The sequence below is a fragment of the Neodiprion virginianus genome, chromosome 3 (genome assembly GCF_021901495.1).
Source record: "Neodiprion virginianus isolate iyNeoVirg1 chromosome 3, iyNeoVirg1.1, whole genome shotgun sequence".
NCBI lineage: Eukaryota > Metazoa > Arthropoda > Insecta > Hymenoptera > Diprionidae > Neodiprion > Neodiprion virginianus.
This window is the reverse complement of record NC_060879.1, coordinates 4,670,679-4,688,416: the sequence shown is the minus strand read 5'-3', so window position 1 is coordinate 4,688,416 and position 17,738 is coordinate 4,670,679. Positions and strand designations below refer to the sequence as shown.

Genomic DNA, 17,738 nt, shown 5'->3' with positions numbered 1-17,738 from the left:
ATGTGTAATTATTTTTCTTCGGCGTCGAGGCAACGCGTGTTTTCGAATGTCGATTGCTTCGATATTCGCAAGGAGAATTTTTACTCCGCTTTTCCCCCTAGATGGCCTTTTTAAAACTATCTCAATAGTGTAAAATATGGTGACATCAATATTTTTATTATTATTTCGATCGATTTTTCATATAAATAATCGATTAATTGAGTATAAAAAAATATTTCTTGCAATATAACTGCTCCATGAAAACGAGTTTGTAAAATTAATTTGATAAAATGGTTCATCGTTCGTTGTACATTACTTTGAAATACATTCGCGAAATCAATAAAAATCTTGAAGTTTCAACAGTTGTTCAGGGATTTCGAAATCGCAATAATTTACTGTAAATTAGCGATTCTTAGTAATCTCGCAAAAGCTGATTAAACGCTACCCACGACTGGGGTGCGTCACTAAAACCTGATTTTTGGGAAAAACAAACATCCGAGAAACTTTGGACCTTGATCAATTTATATGATTTTAAAAACCGATTATTTCTACTTTACCTTTTGCTTCTGTAACGCACAAGCCTTGCTAAAAATTTCTATTTTGTGACTTCAGAATTTTCCTTTCAATCTTAACCATTAAAACAAATCTGTCTAAAGGTCTTGTTAAAATTTAAAAACAAGAACACATTTGTGTTGTATAAATGTCACTTGAATATCAACGGAGGGATTTGGTACAATTTTTTTGGGTCAAGGCTGTTAGTACTAATTTGTGTCAAGTCCTAGTTATTGAAAAAGTACTCAGCAATAATTTTGATGAAGGCAAACCGTGGTTTAAAGTTTAAATACGGCAGTATTTTTTACAGTCATAAATACAGAATTTTTTTCATATTTATAAAATTTATTTGACAATTTTATCCTCCCCCCAAGTATGTCCTGGATTCGTGCCTGGATACGCCGTACCTCGGATTACATTTATTGACATTAAATTATTGGTCCGTAAAATATTCTCAATTATTAAGCAAGTTCCGTTTTCTCTCTCTCTCTCTTCTATTTTCTTGCCACTTTATCTGTAATAAATATTCTGAGACCAGTTTTTTTATACGATTCCTAGATACTCACGACAAATCACGTAAATTTCAACGCAACGATTATATGTCATATGATCGATAGTAATTTCATTCATTGCGGGCAATATGAGCAAACAATAATTAATTTCATTCACAATGTGTCAGATGTCACAAACCTGTAACTGGAATCCTGTTTCACTGACTGGGCACGCATAGTCGGAGTTTACATACTTGATAATCATTCCGAGAAGTACTCGGAAAATCGAAATCAAATTAACGGAGGAGTCTGATTATCATGCCTAAACCTAGTATTATAATCAATAATTAATTTCCGAAAGCGCGTCAACGAAAGCGGTTATTATTTATTTAAATTTAAATCTCGCGTTGCGGGTCGAATAACGTCTGAAATTGCCGCCAGGGCAGCGCTACCGTTCAACGCTTTACCGCGGTACCGACTTCCAACTTCAAAGCGCTCGTGTGAAAACTACCGCGGTGTTCCTAGCGACGGTGAATTCAGTGAAAACTGTTTTATCGGCGGTGAATTTGTACCATAAAAAACAGTATTGATCGACGCGTAGTTGCGTGCTATGCTTTAGGATGGCAGTGCGGAAAAAGTGACGAGTAACCGCTATTTGGAAATATCAATATCTGAGGAGTCAAATCAGTAACCAGATAAACAACGCTGGTTATTCTAACAAAGAAATTGCCCCTCGCGTATCAGAAGAGGCGAATAAAAATAATCCGTTATTCAAACCCGGAATTTATGTTTCCCTTGTGCTTTTTTCATGCCGAAAATTGAGTTCGGAAAATTATTTTCACCGTCAACCGGATGCCATTGACCAAATGAGAGGGAACACGATATTTTTGTGAAAAACATGCGATATTATTGATTTCCAAAAGTTGGTTTTTCATTTTACGTCTCGTAATTGACGGATTTTACACGCAGCGCATACCCAGGCAGACGAATCATCGATCAAACAATCCCGACGATATGACCAGCCCTACAGGATAGCCGAGAAGTTATCGACAAGCGGGAAAAATGGGTCAGCCATATTGGATTGTTCAAATGCGCGAGGCGGCATTTCACCTCCGAGATAGAACGAGTAAATAAATAAACTGGGTATAAAATAAGAAAAATAAACCGGCGAAAAATTCGATAAAAATACAAAACGTTTATTGGCCGTTTATTTGGAATAAATTTATATGAAATATTATGGAGAAATAAACAGTGAGCTTGACCGATTTGCGATAAAATAGTCCCGGCCAAAAATCGTACACCTTGTCGTCTAAAAATGTTGAAATCGTGATGATACATCACAATATTGGCCACGGGGCATGCTGGAAAAAATGTAGAGAATAAAAAACTGACACGATTCGGTCAATGTTGTAAGCCGTTTAGGGTTGCAGGAAAAAAGTTATGCATCGTCAAAGTTCGGCCCTCGGTTAGCGCTGGCCGCTATGGCGGGCCGCGACTGTACGCTTCGACGCTACAGGAGGCCAGCCGGCTTTAGTCTCTCAGTTAGTAGCAGTACGCACGACGCAACACACGACCATGGCCGATATCTCCAAAGACGAGCTGAGGAAGGAAATCACCGGTAAGTCGTCGTATCTTTGAAATTACCGGGCTAGGTCGAGTGCCGATGTGAAAACCGAGCCGGAAATAAATCGGGAGAGATTTTTTCTCCGTGAATATAAACGCCTCGACGGTGGAAATCGGGCATTTTACTCTTGGTCCGACGGACTTGGCGCGGAGACACGACGGCTATGGCGTACCCAAGCCAGCCATTATTCTATAGCGTAACGTTCCACCAGTGTATCTCGTATCTCGTACATCGCACGGGGAACCTGAACCTGCCGAAATGAAGTAGAATTTTTGCCTTCATTAAACCGTCATCAGCTCGAACACCAGATATCGCCAATTTTCATCGGAAATCGAAATAATAGGTGCGTCCTCCTGCCGTGTGACGCGTTGATTGGCCGCGTTCTGCCCCGCCGAAACTTCCACAAGAGTAGAGAAGGATTGTTGTTTTTTTTTTCTTTTTTTTTTTCTCATTTTACTTTACCCACCCCGATCCCTACCCCGTGCTTTGTTTTTATTATCGCAATGCAGTCGCTTCTCTCGTCGACGGTGCCGTTTAACCCCCCCTAGTCTCGTTCTTATTCATTCTGAGTTTTTCCAAAACACCAACGAAGCCACCAATGCTGCTTCTTGTTACTCCCGCATCGACGCCGCGTCAACGAATATTCGGCCAATTATATATTCGATCTTGTCAATCCAGCCGACGCTCTTCGGGTCCGCCTATGCATTTGTTCGAAACAGCTTCGTGTGTATTTACTTATCTCATTTCGGGTCGATTGTTGCAGCCATCCTGAAGGATGCCGACCTCACGACAATGTCCGCCAAAAAAGTCAGGCAACAGATCGAGGAGAAACTCGATGTCGACTTAACCGACAGGTAAACACAACAAATAACAACCGCGACTTGATGCACCTGATCATTATTATTTTTAGATATTTCCTATTATTAACCTTTCCTGCATACTTTATAGGATATGTTTCGGTCGTTTGACCATATATCATTCTGTAATTTTCTTAATTATAGACAATTAAATAAATAAGAGCGTTACTTTTTGAATTGAATAGTTTGTTTTGAAAAATTAGAAAACCGATTACAATTAGCAATTTTAATATTTGACGTTATTTTATATTTTGTTCTTTCGCGTTAACATTATTTTTCCATTTCTCTTTGTCGTTATGTTTCGTTATATTGATAGCGGTCCAAGAATTTTACCTTGAAATACTTTTTTTCAACCAATTCTACGCTTATTAGAAATATGCAATGAAGAGTTTTGCATGTATGGCTAATCGAAATTGCCGTATTCGCAGAAATTCGTTTTGCATTCTGTACACTGGATATAACATTAGCACATATTTAATTGTGCAGATTGAATTTCCGCTTGAATCGACTGTTTTCCGTTTTTATTTACCGTTGCCGAGTAACAGATTGCGAATACGAATTCGTCATCAACATATGTGGGATCTTAACAATAATTTACAATCTATGCCAAAATGTTCAATGTAAATTTTTTCAGGCTTTCTTGTAAACCTGTTTATTTACTTTTCGACGATAAATTTGTACAAGTTTGCGTATTCTAGAATTAGCCTAATAACATTCAAATAGGGATCGATGCACGAGATCGTATATTTGTTGCGAACTGTGTTTAATTTAGACAATCAATAATTTATTTTACTGTAATAAAAATTTTCCTCATCTCCTTTCAACTCTTGTCAGTTGATTAAACTCTATTCAAAACATCAGCTTCTCCAGAGTTGTACCTTTTTTTATTCCAAGGATGCAGTGCACTTACTTGCTCAATCAGCTAATGTTCAAGAGTTGCACGCTGTGTCCAAGAGCAAAGAGAGGGACTCTGCGTGGAGTTAAATTTGCTAAGCTACCACCTCGTTCCCCCTCCAACAATTTATGTAACAACTCCTGTTTTATGCATTTCTTCTCTTCTTAACTTCCTATATTTATATCAAATGATACAAGATCTATGAATTTCGAAAAACTCAAATAAAAGAGAAAGATGAATAATGGTAACTGTAAACGTGAATGTTCAATTATATTTATAGAAAGAAGGAGGTCGACGATTTGGTGATGGAGTGTCTTCAAGAAAAACAGGACAGTGGAAAAAAAAATAAGAAGGGCAAGGCCGCCAGTGAAGAGTCAGAAGAAGGCGAAGAGGAAGAGGAAGAAGGTTCAGAAGAAGAGGAGGAGGAGGAGGAGAAGAAACCTGCGAAACGTACTCCAGCTAAGAAAACTGTTACCAAACGTAAGAAGGGATCTTCAGATGATGAGGAAAGCGCCAGCGACGACGACGCAAGCGACGAAGAATACAGCCCTAAAAAACCCAAGCCTACCCCCAAGAAAGGTATCAGTAAGTTCCAAGTCAACAAAGTAAAGATATTACCACTTGACTTGTTATTGTCAACTTAATCAGATCCTTATCTATAAGATAATAAGATCTTATTATGCATCTGACCAAGTTGACGATATCGAGTCAAGTGGTAATATCTTTACTTCTTTAGGGAACCAATTGATCCAAACATACCTTTGTACTAAAATCTGACAAGTATATTCTTTCCGATAAAATGAATTTTGCGAACAAGGGTAGCAGAGTCGATCTCAAAACTTGAGTAAAACTTGAACATTACTATTGCTTTTCGAATATTTATCACAGGATAGTGATGAATTACGGTACAGAAGTGCATTAAACAAATTGAAGAATTGGAACAACTTTCCATAGACAGTCTGCTTAGTAAGAATTTTTTGATTTTCAAGTATGATCCCATAATTTTTATTTCCACTTTTTATTCGAGATAGAAATATTGTACAAAAGGTCTGATGTCAGAAATAAGTTGATACATTTTCTCATAGCTAATCGTTCGTTGAAATGTTTCTGGAGCAGGCAAACCAGGCAAGAAGGGAAAGAAGAAGGGATCTGACAGCGACAGTGATGAAGACTGGGGAAAGAGTAAGAAGGCTGCAGGAGGTGCCAAGAAGGGAGCTGGGAAAGGTAAGGGTGGTGGTTACACACGTGCCGTTACACTTTCCCCAGAGTTGGCCTCTGTTGTCGGAGCTGAGCAAATGGCGCGGCACGAGGTGGTGAAGAAAGTATGGAGTATCATAAAAGAGAGAAACCTTTATGTGAGTATTGTCGTTATTTTCATGATCATCTTTTTTTGGTCGCTTATCAGTTTTTGTTAATGGTTTTGTGTATCAGATTAGCTAATTCAATTATGAAATGTTTTTTCTTTTAAGGATCCCAAGAACAAGCAGTTCGCGATCTGTGACGAGGAACTGCTGAAGGTTATCGGGGTTAAGCGCTTTAGGACCTTCGGTATGATGAAGTACCTCAAAAATCACTTCGTAGACTAAGTGCTCCAGCTGTTCAAACTCTGAAGGTTATTAATTCCACATAACAAACACACATGATTATCTCATGTAATTCTTCATCATCCCGGTCATAACTACACGCCCCATACGTGATACCGAACATCGTTTTAAAGTGTCGAAACACCAGACCCTCCTTACCACCATAAACTATTGATTCCGTCAAGAACCCGCAAAGCTTTTAGTGGTAAACTATTTCATCTGCAGTGGTTTATGGGCATTACTCGTGAAAAAAAAAAAAAAAAAAAAAAAAAACATATTTAAACAGAGTCAATTTCTCTAATTGAGAACTTCAACTCAAGCAAGAATTTGTATGAATTTTTCACTCAATCATGTTGATATATATTTAATTTTCTATTGAACTTCATTCTCTTGCTGCCACAGAATCACTTATGCAATATTTAGTTATGAATTTTAGAGATTATCTATAACTTTGCTGTGGTTTCTTGTCAAGGGGTACGTGAACGATCGAAAGTATGTCTGCGTTCACTGCAGTAGTCAGTAAGCAGTTTTTACATTGCATCATATTCCGAGTCAAGATCTTTACAAGTATACATTCAATGGTTGCCTTTTTCTTCTTCCGGTAACTCTTATACATGTTCAATTTCATGAATTTTTATTTCATTTTCCCACTCAGTAATATTAACAAGAGAAGAATTATACAATATTATACATTATTTAATACCGTAGAATGGGAAAATATCTAATTTGCGGACTTCGAATCAGGTTTCTTTTCTCTCTTTTTCGGGATATGCTATTATTCACTCACGAGAGCTCTGCATTGAAGAAGCATTAGATGTACAATCATGTAGAAATTGATTAATTGACAAATAGAAAATTTATTCATCTAGGGAAAAGATACCTTTAATCAGTGTGTAAATTTAATTTAGTTGTTGACAATTTGAATTTGATAATACAGCATAAACTGCATTCAAAAAGTGAGAAGAAAAACAATACAAGGAAGTTTTTTATATTTTGACATTGATGAGTCTTCAAGGTAGGATAGGTTGTTCCGAGGAAAATTAATGAAATTGAAAAACTATACAAAAGGGGAAAAAATGAAAATCGACATTCTGTACTTCTTCTGTATAATAGTAATATTATACATTGAAAGAATATTAATTATAACTATATATTAATGTGTAATTACTAATTAATTATTATCGTCGTAATGTAGGTTTTTTGGTGTAAAAAATTGACCTTTAACGTATAAGATTCAATGGAATGCTAAAACTGATGATGATTCATGATTTACATATACGAAAAAACAAGTTTTAAGTCAAAATGTGTGACGCGATAAGAGAAAGAAAAAAAATGTTGCTGCACGGCGTTTGAGTAGGAATAAATAAATATATAAAAAGAAAAAATAGGATTATGAGTTGAAGTATGTACGTTCTAATTATGAAGTCATTCGTATAGTTGCCCGGCTGTACCTCACTAAGTACAGAACCATCCGTGTATTTTGAACATAAATTATGTAATTTTACGCTGGCCTAAATCATGATACTAGCAAAAGCAAAGAGAACAAAATCAGCTTGCTAACTAGGCCGGCAAATAACGAAAGCGCTAATACGGAAAATATAAGATAAGATAAGAATGAGAAGAAAAAAAAACGAAAAAAATGATTTAAAAAAACAAGAAAAAAAATACGAATAATGTTATGGAAGGATAAAAGTAATATTGATTATGTTTTCTAAAGCCATGAACAACCCGCGGTGTACTATAATTGTATTTGAAAACATTGCCCGATTAAAATATTGCTTTCATTTTTTTTTAAATTTGCTCTCTGTCATTTATGCGCCTCTGTTCCATTTATCCCTTTACGAAATACAGTTATTGTTCCTTTTTTGCACTCGACCAATAGTTCGACAATCTTTCAATTGGTTTATTTCGTGGAGAGGTAAAAATGCAGGAGCTGCTTAATAATTGCATCACGACATTGCAGATTTGTTTGATCAATATCAGGTCTCATTATATTGTAGTCGCTGGGTCTCCTCGACGAAGATTATTGTATCTGTTTTTTAAACCTGAACAACTGCAAGTATATAATCAGATCGAGACGTAAATGAATTCGGTGTTTCACATTAATTAAGTTATCGTACCATTAGATTCATTAGGTTTAATCTATTGTACTTATCTCACAGTGTTCGCAAATTATCCTAATTCTATAATTTTCTTTCATCTCATTCATAACATTACGCTGTGCTTAGAAGTAAATTATTTGTATTCCCAAATGTAATTCGGTGCCGTATTCAAAAGTGTTGCAAGAAAATCCAGACATCAGGAATAAATTGACAAATTTCCCGGGACCATGCACTGATTGAAATATTTCTGAAGGTGCAAAGTAAGGAGCGACTCGTAAGGGTTGGTTTCTGTTGTTGGAACCGAACAAATGTCCAGGCCAGAAGTATTGACAAAGCTACGGAGAATTGTAAAATAGAGAAACCTTCTGTGAGTATTATTGTCATTATTTTTATATTGACGGTATAAATTCGCAGTTCGATTCGTAATTATATCAGAAATCATTGTTTGGTAAAAAAATACTGCCCTTCATATTATTACAGAAGTTTTCGAACTTGATAATAATTTAACGAATCCATTCCGTAATTTTCTTCACCGAACACATTTATTGATCAATAATTGTTTTACAGCCAAGAGCCGAGGGACTTTCACGCGTCCTCAAATTGGACAACATGTTGCTGATCGCCACGTTTTCCGCGCAATCCGTAAATAAAATTTTTCAATCTAGTAGTATTAGCGTAATTATCGCGCATTGTTTGGACCTCCCGATCTCTTGGCGGGGCCGCATGCGTGTAAACGCTACTGCGGAAGTGTGATTTGTAAGTCTGCGTACTGTGCGTAGCTCGTTGACAAATACTCGCCTGAAATTTATTTATTTTACAAATCCACAATGTAGATTTAAAAAAAATTATCTGTCCTACCAGCTGCAGCGCCCTTCGTCTATATTCCCAAGTACTGAACGTGTAGTCCTTGACAATATTCGACTCCAACGGGTGCAAAACTGTCTGCACTTCCTGGTCGTGCAGCACCTTGGGATCCGAGTTTGTCTCCGACCTGGCGAAAATTTGTGAAGAGGGGTGAAGAATCTTAACACAAAACTTAAAATTTGGAGAAAGTCGGGTTCTTACATGGTCTGAGCCTTCGCTGGTTTGATTTCGTCGTGCATTTGAAGCAGGTTTACGTATTCGGGATGATTGTACACGAATTCTACCGTCCCGTTGACGAATCTGTGCACCAAGAGGAAGAACTCGATGCGTTGGATTGCGATTTATAAGAGACTGGAGTCGACAGAGCATGAAATTACGAATGCACTACGAACCTCTCCGGATCAACTCCGAACTTACTAGCTGCTTCTCTGGAGCTGAACGCGAAGTACTTTCCGTTCCACTTGAGCACACCGATGTTCGGGTTTCCCGGAATCAAGGCACCCATTCCTTCGGCAAGGCTCCACGCGCAGAACCCGAGGTACTAAGGACAGGACCGTGGTTTTTTCCTAAAAATTCCAAACGTACTCATACCTCATACTCACCTCCACGTGAATTTGATCGAAATCCTTGGTGATATTGGGGTAGAATACTTGGCACTCCCCCGTTTCGTCTGGAAGAATAATTTGCACCTGATTTCGATGAATTCGACATGCTACTAATGGTCAAGAATATGGAGAGTATAATCATGAAGTACGTTCGATGAAAATAACTCGTTAATACTTTTTGCAATCCATTACTTATCATTTTTCCCATCTGTTCCTCGAGCCTCTCCGCATCGGTCAGAACTTGACCGTCATCGATCAACATTCTGAGCAACGCATCGTCGAAGGTATCGACGTGCTGTAAAATTGCGAATTTACGTTATATTCGTTCGTGGTTGAGAAGGAATCTTGGAACGTTGCCATTACGTTTATCGTCATCGACTGTAGCTCCCAGAGAAACGTATTGATGCTGCTCAAAACCACGACCTCATCCTGTAGTTGCATCCAGGTGTTCGCAAGGTCGATGAACTGGGGCTGAATGTGATATATATAGCGCGTTTCATCCCTTGGTAAATCACTACCAACCGAATTACTTTTAGTGCAATAAAACTTTGATTCTTACGTATATCTCGACAGTGGGAATCGCAGTCCTGCAGTGAATAGCACCGTGTAGTTGGAGTAAACGAGCCTGCAGTTTCTCCATGAGACCTTTCACGTTGCAATCACAGCGCTCGATGTCGTCCAGTAATTTCCTGCAGAAGGTAAATTGTATCGTGGGTGGTCAAATTTTCGTCTAGTATCATATGGTTCCTGTACTTGCGTCTACATACTTATACATATCTCAACTGACCGAATATATACTTCCTGTTGACGACCCGCCGCCAGCATTTGAACGGCCCATTCAACGTGATCAAAAGTGATTTCGGGTGGCCAATGCGACGGGTTCGGGTCATTTGAACAGACGTCTTCTCTCTCCAGAGAAGCGCATATCGTCCGGTCTATGGCTGCGGTAAAATTATACACCTTGTTCATTATCTTTTCCAGGACGTGCATCGTCGAGGATTGAGTCTTCGCAATTGCTTCCTGAAGAACGCTCGGCACTGAGGAATACAATGATGATTGGCGGAAAAGGGAGAAACACGAGGAGGTAAATCGGCAACTATAAATTCACCGGTTCTACTCACGATCGTCAATCCCCTCTCCGCCTCTTTGCAAATCTCGGTTGAACAGCCGGATGCCAGCAACTATCAACATCAGCTCCGTCAGTTGTCCTTCTTTCCGTTCTAAGGGCAATGTGACGAAGTGATTCACCTCGGAAATGCGGTAGACGCTGTGCAGCGCGGCGCTGGCCTCCCTTTAAATTTTTAAACATTATTTTACCAATTAGCGTCAAGATTATGCACTTTTACATTCAATTCTCTATACAGTAAGCACCTCAACACTCCCGGTACCGAAGGATTTCCGAGACCGCTTAGCAGAACGATAAATATCACCATTTTTTGGTACAACTTCTCGGCATCCTGTTCTGTGCTTTTTTGCAATGTCGCGTTGCAAATTTCCCGCAAAAGAGGCGCCGTTTTTGTGTAAAGGCATTTTCTGTGTTTCAGGATCGCCTCGTCTGATGGTTTTGAGGGAAAATATTTTCAGCTTTACTTATTCGAATTTTATACACTATTTTACGATTCCCAGTCACCTCTGGATACGTAGTGTTTTTTGAAGTACAGCTGAAGTTTCAGGACGACCAGGCTCGGTCTTGTTTGGTCCGTAAGTTTGGTTGTGACGGCGGAGACGATGCTCGATAAATCTGTTTGGCACGTATCTTCTCTGACGAAGTCATATTCGGGATTCAAGAGCACTAGGTCCAACTGAGAATAGTAAAGTGATTGACAAACCGAACGTGAGTTTAAATCGAAACTGACGTTTATTTACTTGCGTACCAAAAAGTCAATGAAATCACTCGACACGTCGCATTCCTTGACCTTGCAATCCTTGACAATCGTTTCCATCAAGTATGCCTTGACTTTGTTCTCCATTTCTGGATACATATTCGCAGTGAGAGACATTGGCTTGATACTGAAATCACGTTACCAGCTCACATTCACCTCGTTTGATCAATATCCGTGTTGTCACGACTACGTGATAAGTTCAATCTGTCAGCTTTTAAGTACTCCAAATCTATTTAGCATCTTGCTACATTCTATAATTTCTGTGGTGTAAAGTTTTGAGGTCAACGCGCTATGTTTTCATTTTTATAACCAACTTCAAGGCTAGTAATTAAATTGATCGTGTCGTAATAAGGCCGAAGATATATTCTACATTACGCAGTGTAAGAAATAATTCGTTCCGAGTGTTTAAAAATGTTCAAATTTTTAGCCAGAAGAGGAAAGTGATTACTCTTGTGTTTTGTTGTTTAAAAATGAATGAAACACGAATAAACCGATTTAAATGAAATCAGGTCAATTGGCTCGGATCCATTTGAGTTATAAACGATTTTGAGCAAAATCGTTCGGGCCACCCCTGAGTTACATGCAAAAATCAACATCTCTCTGTGAAAGATTGTCATATCCGCGAATGACTGGAATCGCGGGAAATTGTAGGGCAGATTCTTTCAGACGAGTAGGTTTTTCCAGCTATGCCTTGGGGCTTTTGAATTTACAGAAAGCGACTCCGGATCCGTCGCGATATAAAATCTACATCACATAAGAATTAATTCATCTTAGTACATAGAAACACCATCAATATCCTCGTGGTGAGATAAAGAGCGTCTTGTTTGAATTTCGTGCAATCGAGTCAAGTACCGATTAGTCGAACGGTCACTGCGCGTGCGCGTCACCGCGGAGATAAACTGCGCATGCGCGACGACGAAGTGACAATCTGCCAACTTCAGTCCGTATATTGTCCGTGATCACTGTGATCAGTATTCGGACTTCAGTTGTTGCTCAGACGAGCCACGGGAAGGTGACGTTTGTTCGGCGGGTTTAATTGTGCCGTCAAACAGGGGAAGGAAATCGCCCGATCGCGATGCTGGTGTGACGAACCGCGCCGTCGATCGCTATTTATGCAGTTTGACAAGACGAGATAATAGATAAGCGAAAAACGCAATCCCTGAAATATGGCGAGTCGCGAGTGCGGCTGGTGCTCAAGTTCGCTACGCCCGAGTAGCCTTGGTGTTATTGCTACCACCGCTACTCCTGGCAAAGTGTTGTGCTTGTTGGTGCTCTTTACGTTGGTGCAACCCGGGATTATTTTCGCCCAGTCCGTCTCCCCTCGTCCACGAGGTGAGTAGTAGTGTGACTCATTCGCTAGCTAAGCTGTTTTATTTTTTATTTACGATCAATCTCCATCTCGCGCTTTGCTTCTCGCGCGATCAATGATACCCAAGCATTTGTTTATTACGAATGGCTTCTGCCAACCGTCTCGTTACGATTGTCGTTAAGTCGATGTTGAGTGACACGATTGTCTATTGTTATTCTTTCCTCCTATGATTAACCTTACTCATCTCGTCTGAAGAATCAACGTTGATTAGTCACAATTTCCTCCGCCCCCGCATTTCTCACTCTTCTGCCACAGTTTCCGAGAATTTATACCGTCTATAATTTTGTTTTTCTTCTCTGATGTGATCCTTAAACCTGTTGAAAATAAAGTACAGAACAGAAAAAAAACAGTATCCCGTTGTTTCGTTTTCTCTCGTAAAGCTTATTATTATTATACTCTTTACGTTGCGTTTAAACGACTTTTACGCGAGATCCTCTCGACAGTTTAAACGACTATTAGTATTAAGTAAAGTACGTCAGTCGATGGTGACGAATCGGCGTGCTTATACGAATACCGAAAGGTTTATAAGCGTGCATTCTTCGCGTTGCAGGCTCGAGTGCACAATGTAACGTATCTACGTTTGTTTTATTTTTTTTTTTTTTGTTTTTTTTTTTTTAATTTTACACCTGAGTCACGAACGTAGCGCAAGGAGATTGATTGTCCGCACACGTGTGAACTGTGAAGTTGGCTGGTTGTCAAACGGTAGACCAAACAAAAGAAGAATAAAGAGAAAAAACAAAAAAAAAAAAAAACGACTATCGCTTTATCGCCAGATAGTTGTTTCAAATAAACAATGAACCATAGACTGTGCAATGAACATTGAACACACCTCCGCACGCAACTACTAAAATCACATACGAATACCTACTTGCATTCATGTCCACTTATTCACATGTCTCTCTCCGTTTCCGATTTGACGTTCGCAAAGGTCGTTGAGTCGGACGGATGGACAGACAACAAAGAGAAAGAGAAAGATAGGAAATGCGGGCATGTGTAACTGTACTGTGTCCGCTTGAATCAAGGCGCTCGTTTTGTTGACCCAAACGGGGAAGAGCGAAGGGAGGGGAGGAGGGACGGGGCACGGACGTCAAAAGAGTTTTGGATTGAAATTTATGGGTCTCTGTACGAGGAGATGCACCAAGGGATGATGCATCGTGCTTTCTTTTATCTTTTTTTCTTCTTCAATGTTTATTTTTTTTTTTTGTTTTTCGGGGGTCGTAAATAATTCCACGCCTCGCTCTTCCTCCCTCCTTATTTCATGTCCATCGCGTGTCGGATATTTTGATGAAAAATTTGGATAACGAACGGATGCAGGAACGGGGGGATCAGGGACACAAATCGAAGAATATGTTTGATGAAATATGATGCACGACAAGCGTAAGATCACGCTTGAAATGATTTTTGTAAATTTTACATTCCGTGCTTTATTACGAGCACGGTGGAGTAAAACAGTGAATATTAATCGATCGAATACAATGTAATTGTAAATTATGGTTATTTAATATCGATTTAAAGAGTTGGACTTACTATCTGAGAATAGAGAAAAAACGAAACTGAAATAAAGAAGAAATTACTGGAGACAAGTTCATTCCTATCACGTATAATTTATTGCACACGTAATTCAATCTCCATGAATTTTCAATGATAAACCGATGTAACGACATTGTACGTTTTATTTCCATCCGTTGAATCGAAATCATTCACGTTAATCTTGAATATCGATAATTTTGTGTCTAAATTTAGAAGAATTTGAATCACCGAATATCACACACCTCACACTATAACGAACCTATTGAACTATTTGGATTCGGGAGCCTTTCTTTTCACCCATTGGTTCATCAGTCGATGATGATGATACATTTTCTCAGCTACTCGATATTTTCAATCGCCTATTAATTCGCAGAGAAAGAGAGAAGAGGGTTATTTATATTTTCAATCGATCACTTTTCGAGTGTTGCGGTTGCGCATCAACGCGTCTTTCATAGGAATCATCATCCAGACTTTACTGACCCACCTCAATATTATCACCTTGTTCGCTCTTCGATCGTTGCTTGCAAATAATTCGTCATCCTGATTATACCGCTCTGATGTCTAGTAGACGACGCAAAGCGTATCTATCTACTTTGTTATTACAGCGTGTGTAAACATTGGTACACGAATGAATGATATTCATATGTACCTAGATAGATGATCTAATTTTATGTCTAGTAAACATGCATCGTTGTATTATAAGTTGATTATAGTTCATGTATCAAAAACAAAACTACGCCATGGTTTGATCGATTCGATTGATATTATTATTATTATTATTATTATTATTATTATTATTTTGAAAATTGGTCGTTGCCAATGATCTACGATCTATACGAAATACTTGGAATATCAAAATGTGAGGCGTTTTTTTTTTTTTTTTTAAACCTAACGTATTTTAAAAAACGTAGTTAAAAAAAAAAAAACGCTACGACGTGTAATCTTCGAAATTTTTACACGAATTGAAAATAATTGGGCCGTCTTTTTTAAAAGTTTACTACGGTTTTTAGAAAAAAAATTCTGCGTCATAGCTTCTATACCGCAATTTTCATAAAACACGTCGTTTTGACACTTTGTTCAAAGATCCATTTAACAATATAACATATTGTCTTAGCTGTTAATAATACGGGATAAAATGTTAAAAGGATAATGATGGCTCGTGACCGTCGTATTTATTTAATTCGCGTAGGTGGTTGAAGAAGTAGTAGGTAGGCGTTAAATATCGTAGAATATAAACCATCCACTGAACGCGTTATAAGTAGTTGTAACTAGTATAAATTCGTGCTCTATAAATCTGTAAATTTAAACGCACGTAGAACGGCGAAATTAAATGCAAGCAAGAACGTTCTCAATAATTATTTCGCGATTTGGCGAATTATTGAAATTGACCTGAATTAATTATGAGATTTTTGAATCTATCTTAAATACTTGATCACTTTTTTTTTTTTTTTCAACATTAATTTTCTTACGGTATAGCGGATATATGTATATTGAAAAAGAAATAACAGGTAACGATGGGAAAAAAAAATCAACTAAAATTTGTTGTCGGGGCTTTGATTGTTTTCTTTTTGTTTTGTATTCGTTTCCTTTCCTTTTTTTTTTTTTCAAAGAAATCGGTAAATGCGGCAGCATGGATCGCATACTCCTTCTCTTCATCTTCGTCATTCTTTCTCTCCCATGTGTTCTTTCTTAAATAAAGAGAGTAACTGAAACTAGTTTGACAAGTAGAATTTCTGCTGAACTGCGACTGCCGGTGCAACTGGATCGCTCTTTTTATATTTGTATAGCTCTACAGATGTGTAGAAATGGAGGTACGGTGCATCACTACGTATATACATATATATACATATATATACGCACACACACAGACACACCATCTCTCCGGAAATAGCTACAAACTTGCAGACGCATCAACTCATCTCCTAATCTCGAAATACTTCGTCTTGAACTCCTTCTCGCGTTCTTCGTCGATCATTGTAGTTTATCTCGGCGTTTTCGCTCCCACCATCCCCCCCCCCCCCCCCCCCCTTTCTTACGTCTCTTTTAAATATTTGAGAAATTCAATTGTCAATCGTAGAAAATTATTCGGTACAAATTGAAAAATCGTTCACGCTATTTTGATAATGTTTGAATTTTTCTTGTCGCGTAACGTAACGAGATGTCGGATGTTTTGTAAAATTGAAATCCTTGGACTTTTGCGTTTTCGTTATGTAGGCGATGTTGCATGATCCATGCGGTACAGCGATCGGTTCGATGTTACGGACGAACGAGCGAAAGGCGGGCGTACGTAGATAATAAACTGCGAAAAGTGGGTGGACTTGGATTACGTCACTCATTCGCACCGTCCGAATTTGGGTCCCTTTGCAGACGCGTGTGACATGTGAATAATTTCACTTTTATAATTTATACATTTATAATGCCGAGTAAAGGATAGAGTAAATTAACGAGATAGAGAAGCAAAAAAATTTTTAAAAAATTTCTGATCAGGGTTTCAAAAGTAAAACCGAAGTTCATCGAAGTCGAATTTTATAATAAAAAATATATATTTTGCTTGAAGTGAGGTGGAAAAACAAAAAAAAAAAAAATACGCTAAACTAACCGTGAATCCGAATGAATAAAATTCAATTGTTGATAATTTTATAAATATCCTTCGATTGTAATACAGGTTTTCTTGTAACTACGTAATTATTAAGAATTGGATTATTGGAGATTTCAAGGCTTGCAAAAAATTACAAAAATTGCAAGGATTAAAACGATTACAAGGATTATGGCAATATTACATAAGATTACAAAAAATTTCAATAATTGCAAGAATTGAAAAGATTACAAGGATTATGGCAATATTACATAACATTACAATCGATTGCATAGATTGCAAGGATTCAAAAAATTACAAAAATTGCGAGAGTTAAAAAAGTTTATAGGAATTGAAGAAAGATTACAAAGATTGCAAGGATTACAAAAAATTACAAAAATTTGCAAGAATTAAAAAAGATTGCATGGATTAAAGGAATATTAAAAAGATTACAGCGATATTACAAACGATTACAGAGATTGCAAGGATTACAAGCAAGGATTACAATGATTACATAAAGATAACAAAAAATACCCAAGAATACATGAGATTGCAGTAACTTGTGTAGACCCCAGATTAAAGCAGTGATATTAACGCCTCGTTATAGTGTAATTCGTATGGAGGTTTTAAATTCGTTTCCACATGCAATAATTTCACAAGATCTTGTGTTTTAATTTAATTTTTATTCGATCGACGGAAAAATCGAAAAAACTGTCTTTGAAAAGAAAGAAATACAAGTTGTCCATATTTCGTCGTATATGTCAACGGACAAATTTTGGAATGTCGGATTTTGTAGTCGCGTGCCGGGCAGCGTGAATTAGAGCCCAAT

At 37.9% G+C, this 17,738-nt stretch overlaps 3 protein-coding genes across 9 annotated transcripts in view; 2 read left to right on the top strand and 1 right to left on the bottom strand.

Annotated features, from left to right (window-relative positions):
- The first annotated feature begins 2,487 nt into the window (after positions 1–2,487).
- LOC124301606 (upstream activation factor subunit spp27) lies at positions 2,488–7,637 on the top strand. 7 transcript variants are annotated; one of them, XM_046756896.1, is made up of 5 exons: positions 2,488–2,640; positions 3,410–3,500; positions 4,679–4,977; positions 5,515–5,753; positions 5,868–7,637. In XM_046756896.1, exons 1-5 carry the CDS (start codon positions 2,598–2,600, stop codon positions 5,982–5,984), a joined length of 789 nt encoding a protein of 262 aa, XP_046612852.1. In that variant the 5' UTR covers positions 2,488–2,597; the 3' UTR covers positions 5,985–7,637. The 7 variants fall into 7 exon arrangements, with proteins under 7 accessions (XP_046612852.1, XP_046612850.1, XP_046612845.1 ...); XM_046756894.1 differs by having other exon boundaries at positions 5,512–5,753; XM_046756889.1 differs by having other exon boundaries at positions 4,679–4,983; positions 5,512–5,753.
- LOC124301002 (cilia- and flagella-associated protein 206-like) lies at positions 7,194–11,566 on the bottom strand. The gene is made up of 13 exons (XM_046755577.1): positions 11,427–11,566; positions 11,183–11,354; positions 10,924–11,107; positions 10,674–10,843; positions 10,340–10,589; positions 10,112–10,241; positions 9,916–10,023; positions 9,745–9,847; positions 9,550–9,617; positions 9,340–9,488; positions 9,149–9,247; positions 8,942–9,074; positions 7,194–8,881 (listed from the first exon to the last, which is right to left on the bottom strand). Exons 1-13 carry the CDS (start codon positions 11,550–11,552, stop codon positions 8,669–8,671), a joined length of 1,905 nt encoding a protein of 634 aa, XP_046611533.1. The 5' UTR covers positions 11,553–11,566; the 3' UTR covers positions 7,194–8,668.
- Positions 11,567–12,332: 766 nt separating this feature from the next.
- LOC124301605 (uncharacterized) overlaps positions 12,333–17,738 on the top strand; it is a 46,381-nt gene continuing 40,975 nt past the window's right edge. Inside the window, exon 1 of the mRNA XM_046756887.1 lies at positions 12,333–12,767. Within this exon, the coding sequence (XP_046612843.1) occupies positions 12,602–12,767 (166 nt within the window). The 5' untranslated portion in view covers positions 12,333–12,601. The remainder of the gene's footprint in view (positions 12,768–17,738) is intronic.